At 37.6% G+C, this 16,183-nt stretch overlaps 1 protein-coding gene across 17 annotated transcripts in view; it reads left to right on the top strand.

Moving 5' to 3' along the window:
* DLG1 (discs large MAGUK scaffold protein 1) overlaps window positions 1-16,183 on the top strand; it is a 140,547-nt gene that overhangs the window by 73,612 nt on the left and 50,752 nt on the right. For 9 of the 17 annotated variants that reach the window (XM_063166958.1, XM_063166955.1, XM_063166954.1 and 6 more), the window contains 2 exons: window positions 12,364-12,456; window positions 15,781-15,834. In XM_063166958.1, the coding sequence (XP_063023028.1) occupies window positions 12,364-12,456; window positions 15,781-15,834 (147 nt within the window). The remainder of the gene's footprint in view (window positions 1-12,363; window positions 12,457-15,780; window positions 15,835-16,183) is intronic. The other 8 variants (XM_063166966.1, XM_063166957.1, XM_063166956.1 and 5 more) reach the window with 1 other exon arrangement.

The following is a 16,183-nucleotide window of genomic DNA, read 5'->3' as shown; positions in this document are numbered from 1 at the left end:
ACAGAGAGTGGCTCTGGAAGCTCTTGACTGTCAGGTTCTGAGATGGTTTTCTGGGAAAATTACTGGGCATATGTCTAATTCCTCCTTGCCCATCTGTCAGTTTTTTCTGCTGGTAAGACTCTTGACCAGTTGGGCCTTTGCTCTCATCCAGGGTAGCAACTTTTACTGGTTGTGTGGAGCTATCAGAATAATTTATCTCTCTACTGCACTGTACTATTTGATGTTTTTGAATAAATTACACTAGGAAATAAAAAAGAATGAGAATAAATGTCTAGAGGATGTTTGGAAGCCTGGCAAGAGTGCAAGTTAAATGCAGGGAATGGAATCTCAGTTTCTGTCTTTTAGGTGTCACTCAGCAATCATGATCACCTGAGCTGGAAATCTCCAAGTCTCATAAGGAAATGCAACCTGATAGATTCATCCCCTGAGTTATGTGTCAGTCATGAGATGATCAGAGTGTCGAAATTAATCCTGAAATGTATCTGGAAAGGACTAATGGTTAAATTAATAGTTTCAGAGAATGTGATTAATGCTACAAGTAACAGGTGAATTCCCAGCTGCTGCCCTAAGGCATTTCTGAATTAGAAATAATCTTGGTGTTTTTTTGCTATACAGTTTTTTTTCCTATGTACAACACAAGATACAATGCTGCCCATCTTGGAACCACAGATGGTTCATCTTGTGCTCTGGTGCAGTTGGGAAATGGCAGGAGTGCTGGCAGGTTGGGTTTTGTCTGGTGTTAATTTTTATACTATACATTACTGCTGTCACTTAAATTCAAGTAATGAAGGACTTGAAAAATTTAATTGACAATTGCTAATTTGGCTTTGAGCCTCAGAAACCAGAACAAAAAGATACATTTTGGTTTCTGGTTCTTGAAATTCAAAGCAAGTAAGTAGTTATATATTTATAGCATGACCACTTAATTTGTTTTTGCCTATCTGTTAGTTCACTTTCTTCTTTCATAGTTTTCAGTGTTAATTTTTCTCTTGTTTCGGCCTATTTCTTCACTTACTCATTTTTACCTTTGTTGCAGTGTTCAATTTTTATCAATTTTTGTCCTTTTACTTCAGAAACCATAACCAGATGAAGTAGAATGTACTGTAAAATACAATTTTCTACTTGCTTTTTTGCTTATTGGGAAAGAAAAACTGCAGAAGAAAACTACTGGCATGTCTGTCAAGCTGGTGCCCTGGTTCCAGCAGCAGCCAGAGCAGAGGGCTGGGGAGGATATAAACCCAGGCCAAGAGCTGTGATATTTCCTCTGAGAGCTTTTAGAGATTGCTGCCTATTCCAGTACAGGGATTCCAGGAGCTGTAAGTGAATTGTGTGTTTCATAATGCTGAATCCATGAGTTTTCATGAACTTGGACAGCATTCTTTTAGTGGCAAGGATTCAACAGTCAAAGAGCAGTTTCTGCTTGTTTGTAGCCTAATGGAGGGGAGCAGAGTTGGGATTATGGGAGCTGTTCTTCTGCATCTTGTTCAAAGTTCTTTTAAATGCAAGACAGTGTTGGAAAGAGAATTCAGTGTATTTTTTTAGGAAATAGCCTTCCCTTGGATTGAAGAGTCAGATTTGTCTTTTCTGTTCTGTTGCAGACAGGGACTAGGGCAGGTTAGAGCATCTTGGCAAGGAGCAGCTTGGACAGTGGCCTGGGAGTGGAAACTTTGGAGCATCACTTGTCAAAGTCAGCCTGAACCTCAGAACTCATCTCATGGCCTCACCAATGTTATAACAGTGTGGCTAAGGGTTGGTGTCTTCTGGTTCTGAGGATTCAGGAAACTAAGTGCTTTTTCAGTAATTGAAACATTAGTAGAAATATGTTGTGTAGTGTTGTTGGTGTTAGAGATTATAAAAAAGGAAACTGCAGAATTTTCTTGCAATCGATGGGACTCTTGAGGGTCTGATTAATCCTGTTTTGCTTTTTCTGAATCATAAATTCAGAAGTCAAACCCCTTGTCTTAGTGCTTTCTACAGACTTTTTTTGTAATGAAGAGTTTGAAATTTCAACTGTGTTATAGATTAGGTTCTTTAATTACCTTAACTAAATGATATAGGCAGAAATGATTGTGTAAGCTAGGATGCTATCACAATTAGTCCAAAACTTAATGGAAGTGAAGTCATAAGAAACGCTTGCATTGTTTCATGTATTTTATGATAGTCTGAGAAACTTAAGCTTCTACTTGCAATATTTATTGTTCCCCACTTTTTTCAGGTCAGTATAGTTAATATTCCTTTTATCCAGGGTAAATAAGTGAAAGAAGTGCCATGCAAAATGGATGTTTTGGCCAGTTTGATATGAGCACAAAAGGCTGAGTTTGCCATCCCAGCTTGCAGGGTCTCCATGGTGTAGGAATGGGTGAAACCAGCTGAGGAGCAGAGCTGGCAGCTGTGGGTAGCAATAAGAAGCCATCAGGGCTGGAGTGAACATTGCAGTGCATGTTTGTGAAACATTCAGCATGTGTCAAGATACAATTCTGCCACTGATATGTGCAAAGCCTTTTGTAAATGATGGTATGGCTTTAGTGTAAAGCCAGTTTGAATGTAAATCAAGTAATTAGTTTCCCTTTTTTTAAATTGATATTTATGTCCTAAAAGCTAATGAATTTCAATTAATGGGTTGTTATAGATGACTTTCCTGGTGTGGTTTTCTGTTTGCTGTTCATTAATGTGAGGTAAATTCTGTTCTGCTCATGCTTAGTGTTCTAGGGCAAATACACCTATTCTAAAAATATTTTTAGATAATAGATTGTTCAAAGATTAATACAGTTTTCAAAAAAAAAATACTTATCTTAAAATGGGAAACTAGCTCTGATTCACTGACTTGCTTCAAATCACTACTCCTTTTCAGACTGTCCTTCAAGTACTTTGAGGGCAGTGGGGTGCTGTAAGTAAGTGAACCTGAATGTTTCTTATCCTGATTGTACTTTACTTAAGATGACATTCACATGCAAAGTTTTCATATGTTATGAATAATGGTTCTTGAAGATTTACTCAATTTTAAAAAATCCAATTAATTAAGTTTTGTTAACTTTTGGAGAAGAGTAGTGAGATAGTTTGACAGGTAATTGACATGTTTCTAATATTTAGTGAGATCACTCTTCAGTATCAGACCTAGATAGGTATAGGACTTCTTTGATACTTAACTAGAAATAAGAGAATGGGCATTCTGTCTAGGTTTACTTATTTCCTGAATAATTGAAAAATGATTGCAAATTATGTGTTCTGAGAAACATGTAAACAGTACCCAGCCTTTGACATTGTATTTTGATTTAATAATGTTCCTAGGAGTGAACAGTTTACCACCTCTCAGTTTCTTAGCACAGCATACCCTTTCTACTGTGAATATCAAAAACTAAAATATTGACACCTGAGAGCTGCTATTATCTTTCTATAATAAAGTCTTAGAATATGTTTTTTCTTTGTCTTGGCTCTTTTTGATGCTAAAACCCTGTTTGGGCTTCTTTGTGGATGCATTAGCATTATAATGAAAGCTATTATTCTTAAGGCTGATGTTATTTAAAAGGAGCTTTCTAGGCCTTGCTTTAAGTTGCAAATTAAATGCATTAAATTCATTCTCAATAGCACTTATGAATTTAATGAGGAGCCTAGCAATTCTGCTTTGAGCTGAGAGTATTGAGATGCTTCATGAATACAGATGACTGACCTGCTGCAAAGGGTTCAGTATTGGACTTTTGCTGAGTATTTGATAAACAAAAGGCAGAAGTTAGTTTTACTAAAGCTAATATTGACTTTGTGTACATTTTTAATGTTATGGATCTGGAATATGACTGAGATTAAACTCAATCTCTGAGAGATGTGACAGGACAAATTAATTTGAGCAAGGTCTTTCTGAATACTTCACATAAAAAGGCAAGGCTTCAAGAATCCAGTTTTTGATCTTAACAGAGAGAGAAAGAGAACAGGTTGGTTACTGAAACTTTTGTTCTATTGAGACTGTTTGTATTTGCATGAGATTCTTAGCACCTGAAAGTTTTACTCATTGAACATCCATAAGATACTGTGTGGTAGCATTGGTGATAGTTTTGTAGGTCCAGGTTGCCAATTTCTGCCTTGTGGTTGTTCATTTGTCTCATACACAAAACTATAGTTTAGCTACAGTCTGCCTCAGCAGGTAAGAGTCTGTCTGTCCCTGCTGCTTTATTTTGGCTTGGGTAACCGTGGTGCACATTGCTCCTCACTAGGCTGTTTTTGTAGATAAAGATTGCAGTGAAGAATTGAAAGAGTAAATACACACTGTGTTTGTCTTCAAATCAGTTCAGGTCATCCTCACCATCTGCGATTTTACTGATATTCTGCTGTCTTTGTTTTCCCCCTTCAAAGCTATTTATTTATATTTTTAGTTCAGAGTTTTAAGTTCATTTGAGTTCATTGCAAAATGCTGTGGGGTTTGAGGAGGAAACTAGGTTAGAGAATCAATTTGTTGACTGAGTTAAAAAAAACCCAACAACACAAAATCAAGCAACCAGATAACCCCTACAGTTTAGAATATCTAGCATGCTAATGGTGAGTCTTTAAAATAGTCTGCTGACAGAGATAAGATTTTTAAGAGCGGTGGTTCACTCTGAAAAAGGTGAGAGCCAAGGTAACATCACAGGCATTCAGACTAGACCTTTTAATCCACCAGGTCTGGGTGGGTATGTCTTTCCCTTTTGGGGATCCAAAAACTTTTCATATTTTCATTATAGTACTTGAACTGAATTTACAGCTCCAAGGTGAGCTTACCTGTCCTCAAAATCTTATTGTTAAACCATTGTGTACTAACTTACCCCTCCTCATGTGGGCAGACCCTGACAGGCTTCAGACTCAGCTACTTTGTTGCTGCGCTTTCTGTCCAAACTCTCTTTGGAGAGACCTGGATATCATCCAGGTGGAGGTCTAGGGTTTTATTCCTTCATCCTTGGGACACTGTGGTAATCAGTCTTTGCTCTGTCATGGCAAGGCACAACAAGAGCCCCTGAAAGGGGCAGGAGTCAGTAACACAAATCAGAAACCCAAAGTTATGATTGCATCAGTGCAAAATGTTGGGAAGGCTTAATCCTAACCACCCATGGGTTGGTGCCATCCTGATTAAACTTATAATTTCCCTGGTCAGGTAACAGTGAATTCTTCTTCTGTTAATGGTATTGTCCTGTTTGGCAGTTCTGCTTCCCATTCTGTGTATTCAGCACATTTTGCTCTCTAGACTGGCTTATCAACAATGACAGGACTCCTGCCTGGCCTGAGTTAGGCCTGTGTAGTTCTCAAAATTCAGCTACATTCTTCAATACCTGACTTGAAACATAACTGCTCATGTTCAGATAGTTCTACATGATTTTAGTTCTTGTGAAACTTGGTAATTTTGATTTGATTTCTTTGGAACTCCAAAGCTGGGGCTGTAGGAAAGTACTTGTGTTGTGTTTCATTTTCAAATGCTCTTGAAGCTACATTTTGTTCAAAGTAGTGCAGAAATACACTCAGGAAAAATATGCATGTCCTCAAATTTATAGCTTAACAGCACAAGTCACTGACATCATGGCAGTAAGGACCTGCCAAAGCCACAGGCTGGCACTGATTTAGGGAGGAATAGAGCAGAGGTGGTGCATGAATTTAGTGCTAATTGTGTGTTCAGTTAGATCCTCTGGGCAGCACACTTGGATAGCATGGATTGGGAATGAGGATGAGTGGCAGTTGTGCTCTGTTCTTGTCACTGTCAGACTCCATGAAACAGTCTATAAATCCCTGAAGGTATTTTGAGATGAGTATTGACTTTTGTGATTTTGAGGAAGATGGATGCAAAGTTCTGAAAATAGCACACTTCACTAGTGACATGTCCTGTGGCATTCTAGGTTGTAGTTCAGAGAAAAGATACAAAACTGCACTGGCAGACCTTAACCTATATATCTCTAGAAAGAATCTATGCTTTTTAAAGTCAGCTTTGTCACTGGGTATTGGATCAAAATTGTTTCTTACCACTTTTAAGTTTTTGTGCGCTTTGGAAGATATTTTATTTCCTACTTTCAAGAAGAGATGATGAATATGGAATTGTTTTCATCAGTCAAGTCACATTAACAGAAGTTACTGATTTTGGAGTATCTGCTTGAAGGCAGTGGGAAGGGTGAAGTACAAAATTATTTTTAGAGTATTCTTCTGGCTATTAGAATTGCTTTTTGCAGTCATGAAAGTTGGTCATTAAAGCTTTAAAAAAGACCTTTGCAGAAGACATTGCTGGTGAAATATTAGTACTGTTTTCCCTTTCTATGAGTATTGTTGTTACTCAGCTGTTGAGTGGGTGGTAGAGAACATGGAAAGAAAATGATTCTTGAAGAAAAGCTACTTAGAGAAGATTGCTGGTACTTTAACAGATTGCTGCAAAGTGTGCACTGTATATTTGATGCGGTAATTTAAAGAATAAAATATTGATGATTCAGCTTTGTGTTAGCAACAAATTGTTCAGAGTTGGTATTTAATATGAAAGCACAACCTGATCCTGAACCCTCTCTGGTTATGAAAAATCACTTAGCACTTGATATTAGAGTAGTGCAGCTCATGCTAGTAATTAAAGCAGTCAGTGGAGAACATTTGCTTTCTGCAGTCAGAGGTGATCTGCCAAACCTGTGCAGCTTCAGTTACACAACTGCATTTTCTGGCTTTGGCTTGTGATGTGTCCCCACTGCTTTGCAGTGATGTCTAAGTTGTAGCTTTCATATTTTTCAGACTTGTACTGCATTAGTGTATAACTCTGAACTTCATATAAAGTATTAGCAAGTTCTCTTCACAGTTTAGTCAGACAAAACAATCCTTTCCCAGCCTGAGAACAAAGGACACTGTTACAGCTTCAGGCCAAAAACGTACAAACAGAGAGATGAGGAGAGGAGTCTGGGAGGATGGGACTGCATAACCTAAAGCTGTAATGGGACAATCAACCCCAATATGGAAATGGACCAAAACTTATAAAAGTGTGAAAACTCATGACCCTCGTCCATCTTCGGTGTGGCCTCAGCCAGGCTCTGGTATTGCCCAAGGTGTAGCCTTTGAAGGCCTTTTAATAAATATCTGCTTTATTCCTTTAACACTATCTAGCCTCTGTCCCAGGTAGCCTTCCAAGGCATCAGCAAGAGTTTTTATATTCTACCAGTGTGACTCCAAGGCAGGCTCTGCCTTTACCTCACATGTGAATATAATTGGGCAGACTGATCCCCATGTCTCTCAAATATCTGATTAATCTCTTATAATAACATTCTTCTTGTCTTCTCTTCCTTTTTTTGTGTTTTTTTTTCATTATGTTTTCATTTTGTTTATACCATGGTTGTTCTATATAAGCATTACTACACTTTGATTATGCTGTAGTCACTTTGTATACTGGCATTTTTACCACCGAAATTTCAATGCAGCCTGGGCTTTTTCACTGAAGAGTCTCAAGGCACACTATGCAGCATGGATGAGGTATTTTGCCTCTTGTTCCTTGACTGTGTTTTAGTGCTTAGGCTGTTGCTTTCGGAACTACAATTGCCTTCAAGGTTTTGTTTTCTTTTAATTGTTGATATCTTACTGATATCACCTCAGGGACCAAAGGCATGATGACTGCCAGAAAAAAAATTATGCTCTTAGCAGTTTTCTGCTGCATAATGTTCCTTCTCTTGCCACTGAAATCAAAAGGACTGAAAGCATACAGCAGATATGTGAATTCCTTTGCCTCATCTTTTGTATTGTCTTCCCCTTTTCTGCTTGGAGGAGAATGTAGGAAGCCAGACAGCTGAGTTTACAAGAATGTGATATTCAGCATCTCTTCCCCTTGCTCTCAATTTTCTTAGCACTCTTAAAAGCTAATTTATTTTTGTTTTAGTCAACACACTACTTGGTCTATGTGTTTTCAACAAAGTTGATGTCTCCAGGAATAAAACATTCCTTTTGAATGTGGAACATCGCATATTTTGGGATTTATTATGTATGCAAGACAAAAGCCTTATACCCCAAGCCTCTCTAATCCTTCTTTAATGCATTTTAATGTAATAGACATGAATATTGTCTAATAGTAATTAGGCAATGTCATGCTGGGTACTGATATGGAAGTAAAATGGATGGTAGAAATGCATCCTGCTAAACCTCAAGCATTCTTGAATGTCTCTGGAAAATAAATGTTTGTGGTCTCCAAAATCTGCCATTTAGCAGGCTCTTGCCAAAGAGGATTCTGATACGGGGCCTTCAACACAGGACAGCTCCATCCCGGTAATCCCTGCAGGCTGACGAGTGTGCCTCAGAGCTGCTCAGTATTAATGCATCTGTGGACATTTCTCAAAGGAGAAAAACTTATTATGTGCTGGTTTTGAACTATTTACCCTCATGCACATTCACAACATGCTTATCTTCATCTCTGCCTTTGCCCTTCAGTATCAAACCCCACAGGCTCCCAGGCTTTGTGGAACAGAACAACCTGTGTGTGCCTGAGCTCACATGTATTAGGGGGACCCAGTCCTCCAGCTCCTGAATGCTTCACAGGCCAAGGACATTCCTGCTGTGTGCCTGCACAAGTCTGCGAATGTTGGTATGGCCAAGGCATTTCTGGTTTCCTGTCACTGGCCAGGAACATTTCTGTCTCTGCGTTATGAATATTGCAGTAATGAAACGTTCGGCAGCTCTTGATTGCATCCCTTCTGGATAGAAGATGAGACATGGCAACTCTTGGTGATTAGAGGAGCATCTGTCAGTACCTATTTATCTCTTAATATTCATGCTATAAATAACTGGAAATGTTTTTACTTAGGTCTGTATGTCTCTTCCTTTATTCTGCATGTAAAAATTCTGCTGTCTCATAATTTAAATAGTCACAATTGCTGTAGGAAGGTGTAATGTGAGATGGAGATTAACCATGTTCTAATGCTGTGAACTGATGAAACCTCTCCAGGTTAGCTAAATACAGTACAGCTGACCTAATCAAGTTGTTTCCTATGGGCTGGTATCCTTCATTCTCATCATACCCAGCACCAGAAATTCAGATCCACAGCATGTTCCTAGAACAGACCCACTGGGCAAGAGCAGGTGCTGCACGCTGTGCCAGTGCTGGCTGTGGGTACCTGCTGAGAACACTGTGGCCATTGATTTGACCCCACGTCTTTCCTGTGTAAGGCTGGGAATATAGGTGTATTTAGCTGCCAATTTTCATATAGATGCTGGGGAATGACCTTTGACCCTTCCCCTTTTACAAAATTTAAAATAGGCTGGTAAAGTTAAATATTCAACAATGTGATTAAATCAAGCTGTTTTCTCTTTTTGGGGGGAATGGGGGAAGGATTAATTTTGGAGCTTTTTTTATTTTGAATATTGGAATAAAAATGTAGTATAGAGATCATGCATCCTTAGCATTAAAAATTGAATGAATAATAAAAGCCTCATTTAAATATTCATTTAAATATCTTAAATTAAAAAAAAAATTAAACAGTGTGTGCCTGAAAGTTGTAGTTTCGTGGTGCTGCTGCATTTCAAGGAAATACAACTCTTGAAGTTGTTAACACAAAGTAATTCTTGTTATTATGATGATTTTAAAAATTTATTTTCTTTGACATTTTAATGTTGAAATCTTGTACAATGTATCTGCCCACTCACAATTCATATACTTTCCATCATCAACTGCTTGTAAATTCATTAATTTTCTGCCCCAAGAAGCATTCAGAACAGCAGAAGGATTAAAAAATTTGTGGATGTAAGCCTTGGAAAAGTTTTGAGGTGGTAAAATGGAGAAAAAGTTAAGGGATTGTAGAAGGTTTTGGGAGAAATAACCTTTGGAGCTTCTTTATAATAGTCAGATGACTTTTGCCTTCTATTCAATATTTTGTGCATTGCATTGATTATTTGTGGCCAGCAAATTGACTGGTGTGTGGTGGTTCAATGGTGCTCTTTAAATAGAGTGAGAGAGCACACAACATGCAGACCTAGCTAATGCAGAGCATGTAGGGCTTCTTCCTACGACCATAATCCAGCAAACATATTTTTAACTTCCTCAGGCAGAAATATTTTCATCTATTTTCCCTCCATAGTTTGGCTGGGTGTTTTTGGTTGGGTATTTGGCGGTTTGTTTTTTTTCCATTTGGGTTGGTTTTTTGGGGTTTTTTTGGTTGGTTTTTTTTTTTATCAAGAAGGACTCTCAGTGTTGTGACTTTGATGAGTGCTCATGGTGTTGAGATGGGAACGCTCAAGCGCTCTGATGCAGTGAGGAGCCCGAGACTGGAGATACACGAAGCTGCTCCTCTGCAGCCACGGCAGCTGCTGCGGCACCCGCCGCGGGCACCGGCCGCTCGCGCGCCTTTCAGCTCCTGCACGCTGCCAGCGGCTGCCAAACACAGGGGGAAATTCACAAACCTGCGGGACAGTGTAAAAAAGAGCCCTACAAAAAGCACAGCAAAAGTAAAAGCTGCTAGTGGATGGGTGTCTGATGGCTCCTGCTCCAATTGCTCTGTAGGGAAGGTAGGTGTTGCAATGTGTGTTTGGAGATGTGCGTTTTTGTGCAAACTGTCGGAAGTATGTTGCATTCTTTTCTTTCTGTAGTTTTAGCCCTGCTGTGTCTAATGACTTTCTTACCAATTTTTCTTTTATATTTTATTGCTAGAAATCAAAGTAGTAATTATTGAAATCAGATTGGCAAAGGAATACTTGTTCTCGTGTTTTCTAGTGAAGGTTGCTGTACTTTATACAATAAGGGGGTTTACAGTAATTTCTTGAAAGTTTAGTTGACTTGATTTTTGCTCTCCAAAGTGTATCTTTTTGTTGTTTCCTAAGAACAGAATTTGCTGAATTTTACAGAATTTGAATTTGTTGGCTTAGTTGGTCTCCTTGAGGATGTGTATGGTGCTGTGATATACCTACATATTAGTTGGTATTTCCTCACTGAAGGACTTGCTGTGGGTTAAACACAAAAAACTACTTACTTTGGAACAAGGCAGACTTAAAGGGGTGTCTCATATTTTGTATGGGTAGGGCCAAATTGGTGCTTGAGCTGTTTGATTTGATTTGTCATCTGAAGCCTGGGTTGTTCTTTCAGGAGACACAGGTTTATTGCACTGAGCATTTCCTGCATCCTTTGCAAAAGGCATATTAATATTTTTCCAGATCAATTTAGATTCTCCCCTACCTTCCTCTTTTTAAGCACTTGAAATATTGTCCTTTAGTCTTTAGATGTAAGAATGCTTTAATGACATTAGGATTAACTCTCAAGATACCAAACATAATTTGTTCTTGCATCTTTCAGTAATTGCAATGTTTTTCAGCAGCTTTCATTTTGGAAGGATTGACTTTGAGCTGAAAAAACCCTGTAGAAATACCATATGTACATTTAATATGTGTTGCTGTTCTTGGTCTCTTAATGCAATTAGCATTATTTGCCATTACTGTTTAATTTGCTGGCTGCTGTTGATGTATGCTGCTTTGTATTTTAAGGTATCTCAAACTTTTAAAATGTTTAATACTCTTATGTTCTGGGGTTTTTGTTCACTTTTGGGATTTAGTATTTTCTTTTGTCATTATGCTTCATTATTTTTAATGATCACAAGAATGTCTTGGAACATCTAAAATGCAAGAGCTTTGATCTGCTGTTCAGCTTGTAATGTTGATGATAGTTGCCAGCAGTTTGTGTTGCTGACAGCTTGTTGACAACCAGTATGTGAACATCTCAAAGACATTTGAGTCAATGTTTTGCTCAAAATGCTGTTTGGAATCTTACTCCTTTGCAGCTTAATTGTCACTAGGTTCCCTGGTTATTATTTTAATGAAGATTCTTAAGACCAAAATTGTCCTAGTCTGCAGATGTTTGGTAAACCTCTGTGAAGATCTGTGAGAGAGAAATTGAAGCTGTTTTAGCACCTTCCACCCTTTTGGCTAAAAGGTTTTCTTTGATTTTTGCTAAGTTTAGAAACCATAAAGTACTTCTGATTTTTCCTCTTTATCAAAGAGGAATATTAGCTTTGTTGAGTGCTATTAATTTCAGCCCATTTCCCTGCTTTTGCACTCTGTTATATATTGGTGAGGAGATTCTTTTGTGAAACCAGCCCACAGAAAGCCTGAGTCTGTTCATTGACCTGAGCAGGTTTTGTGTTGGACCCCAAAGTTTCAGTGCTGCAGGGAGAGTGCCTTGGTGTGTGATGTGACCCACCTGGGCATGCCCAGCTACTGTGGTTCCTCACCATCAGTGCAGTGCTGGGAATGTGTGCCATGAGCTGTGTGGTTCATAGGGGCTGTTCTGCATTCCAGTTAGGCTCCAAATCCATGTATGTGCTAGCTCATAGTTGTTTATGCTGTTACATTTGAGTCTTGTTTGTTTGAAACTGTTTTTCTAGTTTTCCTTATTTTTGACATTTTGTTGGTGATTTTTAGCCCACAGAAGCTGTTCCTTCCTCTTCTCCCATTGTCCCTGTGATCCCTGTCCCACCAGTCCCTGCTGAGACCATCCCATCCACCATACCACAGGTTTTTATTCTGTTTTGTTTTGTTTTATTAAACGTGTTCAACTTTTATTCTTTAATTTGTTTTGTTGCTTTGCTGAAATACGCCTTTTGCTATTCCGCACTGTTTTGAGGTGAACTGTGAAATACCTATAATTTCGCCCTAACTTTTGTTCATTTTATGACAGCTTTTAGTACATTAAAATATTTATATTTTCATATAGAAGTGACTAGTTAGTTGTGATAAAACTAAAGAAAAAATAACCACAAGAATGGAAAGGACCAGTGGGATATTTTGCGTTCATATAGTAACTTCATGGCCATTGCATCTGTACTAAAGCATTATTGCTTGATTTGTTTCTAAAGAAAATGTTTTCTCATCTCCTCTGAATACTTCATACATGTCTTTCTTTGGTTGCACTTGCATGGTGTTTCTCATGTTCTGCACCCATTTATTGGTATTACTGTTTTGGGGGACATTTAGAATATAAAAGAGATATTTTACCTCGCCATTCCTAACATATTTGACTTGAAAAATGTTTCCCTTCTGAGCCTTCGTCTTTTAGGTCCCATAATGTTCAAACAGCCCGCAAAACAGAAACCAAACCCAAGAAAAGTGAGGGCAGTAACATGAGTTAATGTTGGTATTTCCCATGTAATTTGGAATATGTGACCACAGCGTGGCAAGCCATGCAACAACCCAGATAGCCAGCAGTTACATTTCTGCAAATAGATTGTCATTCTGTTTTTTTGTAACTTTACTGTAACTTTCAGTGCAGAAATCTGAAATGATGAGTCCACCCCATCTGAAAAGATGGATTAATTTTTGGGATTGTTTGATGACAGATGTTTATTAACTTTAAAAGGAAATTAAGCTATCCAGAATATTACTTGAAAATTTTTGTAGTATGGAAGTCAGTATTTTTTTTCTTAATTTTTACTTTCGGGCTACTTGACTAACCTTGCAACAGGTGGTAATCTTTGTCTTTGCTGAGTTTTTATTTTTAGCATAATCTATAATTAGCAAAACTTTTTGCAGTTTCCTGTTTTATAGTGCAATTTCCAGTAGATGTGTGTTTATTTGAATCTCTCACCTGTACTTCTTCCACCAGGAAGACCAGAAATTTGATTAGTTTTAGAAATACTCCCTTCTAATAGGGGGATTCTGTCCACATCAAGATTTGACAGGCCAGTGCAACCATGTCCAGATAGTACCTTTGGAAAGCCTGGCAAAGCTTTTTTCATTCATCATTGAAAAAGATGGTAAATTTGGTAAATGGCTGCTGCTTGATAAATATAGGAGTGTTAGGAACAATCACTTAACTTACAGAAGGGGTTTTACATTGGTTAGCTGATTTGTATATCAAACATACTGTTTACCAAAGCTCACCTACTAACAGCAACTTTGCTTTTAGTTGTCTTTTTTTTTTGAATATGAAAATAAGAACACTTGTCTGCCTCAAGAATAAAAATCATGGGGAACCAGCTTTCACTGGCGCTGTATATGTTGAATATAATTGGATGTTACAGAATCCTAATATTAAATAAAAATGCATTCCAAAATGGAGTGAAAAGAACATGACTGAGCAGTTCAACCTTGCTTTCTTCTGAGTAAAACCATAAAAACATATGTTTTTATTAAAACATATGGTTATATTTATTGTAACCTTAACAATAAATTATAGTGATGAATAATAGGTTGGGATTTTTAGTACAGGATCTTAATTTTAATTTACTCCTATTTTAATGGAACCTGCACTTGAATAAGAAGCAGAAAAGGAAATTTAACTTAGTGGCAAAAAATGGTTGTGAAGGATAGTGTTGTTTTGACAGAGATTTTTATTGTGACATTAATAACTAGTGCTTAATGTCTTTACTGCATGAAATGTGCCAATGCTTCTATTGAGAGAACTTCTGGGTGAGAAAGGCTTTTGATTGCATATTGACAGTCATATGTGTCATCCTTTTTGTTTCCTCTTACTTTTAATTGTCTGCTTTGTTAACGTGTGTAAGTCCCACCTGATTTTAGTACTTATTAAATCACACAGGCTTAATTTGTGACACTTGATAGCAGATTGATGGCTCCTGTCTAATGATGGGAGATTATTCATCTCAGCCTTTTCAAAGGCACTTCTGAGTCATCACTTCCTAGGTTTAGGAGCTTTTAAAAATCATAAATTCTTCAGAAGTATGTTGCTGTCATAGTAATGAAACAAAAATGCAGAATACGAATAGGTTAATGCAATTGTCATGTTTTTGCAGGTCTTAACTTTACCTTTGCATGAGTTTAATGCTGGCTTCTTTTGCAGCCTATTAAACTATCCCTAAATTTATTTACATGCACACACACACCCCTAGGAGATTAAAAAAACGAATGTCATAATTTTAAAGATAATATATTTTTATACATAATAAAAACCCCCTCAGATTCATTGAAGCAGTAAGGAGATTAACTTTGTTTAGTGCCACTGAACTTAATAATTAACAGTATTTGGAGTCTGGAATATATCTGGACACTGTTTGTTTGGCTGATGTTCCTAGAGCAGGCTAGATGCTGCCTATTTTAAAGGCAGATAGTTGATGGATAATTGGGAAATCTGTTTATTTGGAAAATTTCAGAAAAATACCATCAAATCCTACGGATTTTCTTTTTGTTGAAACCACATTTTTCACAGAAAAATTCTCAGTGTATGAGACCAAAACTGTAAACTTACTCTGCTGGTTCCTGGCTTGTAAAAATGCTAATATTATTTCAGCTTTCTGTGGCAATAATCTCTGGCTGCTTATGCTTGTTAATCCTTAACAATTTTCTGATGGAAGCCCCTGGTGCTGTGGGGTAAATGAATGCCTGCTGTGGGTTTGCTTTTGCAAGTCAGTTCTGTAGGTCCTTTCTTGCTTAAGTTGCATTTCTGCAGGTTTCCATTTAGCAGTTTTTGAAGGGGGTGGTTCACTGCTCCTGATGGGAAGAAAGGGAAATCGAATCCACTGAAAATTGGTTTTGAGATACTGAGTGGTAAAACAACCTCTGCATATCATACCTCAAGTACTGGGGCAACTGGCATCATGTCAAATGGTAGCATGACTCAGGTTTTCTTTTGAAAAACAAGGTAATAAATGTCAGAACTTAGATATTAACTATGATCTCAGACTTCCCTAATGGTGTGGGTTTATGTCAGGGAAGCAATTTGTCCAGGATAGTAACAAGTGTTTTAGAAGGTCAGTTTTGAGATTCTCAAGGTCAGGCTGCCTTTTAACAGAACTTTGAGAAAGCCAGCAAGTTAAATGCTGTAAAATTATCAATTTTACATTTTCTTATGCTGTTCATTTTTTTTATGTTTCATTTTTAAAGGCAAATCCCCCTCCAGTGCTGGTGAATACAGATTCTTTGGAGACTTCAACATATGTAAGTCTACACTTGCTTTCAATTCTAACTTTAAATCATGTTTTATGAATGTAGTTGGGTACACTTGTTGTTGCTGTTTAAAAAGACCTATTTTATCTCTCTGATCGTGCTTGATTTTGTCAGCTCTCATGATGGTTATTTAAACTCCTTAAATAGCTGTTTCATGAAAAAAAAATGTTGCAGATTTCAGGTGGGAATTTTTCTGTGTTTCAGTGTATGGCAGTGCAAAACACAACTGAGATCCCAGAGGTTCAGTGTTCAGAGAACAATCTGTTTCTTCAACTGTGCAGGCAGATACTTTAATATTTAATGTGCCATTTCTGTTGCACTTCTCATAAAAACATTTCTT

This window comes from Melospiza melodia, chromosome 12 (genome assembly GCF_035770615.1).
Source record: "Melospiza melodia melodia isolate bMelMel2 chromosome 12, bMelMel2.pri, whole genome shotgun sequence".
NCBI classification, from domain to species: Eukaryota; Metazoa; Chordata; class Aves; order Passeriformes; family Passerellidae; genus Melospiza; species Melospiza melodia.
This window is presented reverse-complemented; position numbering and strand designations above follow the sequence as displayed.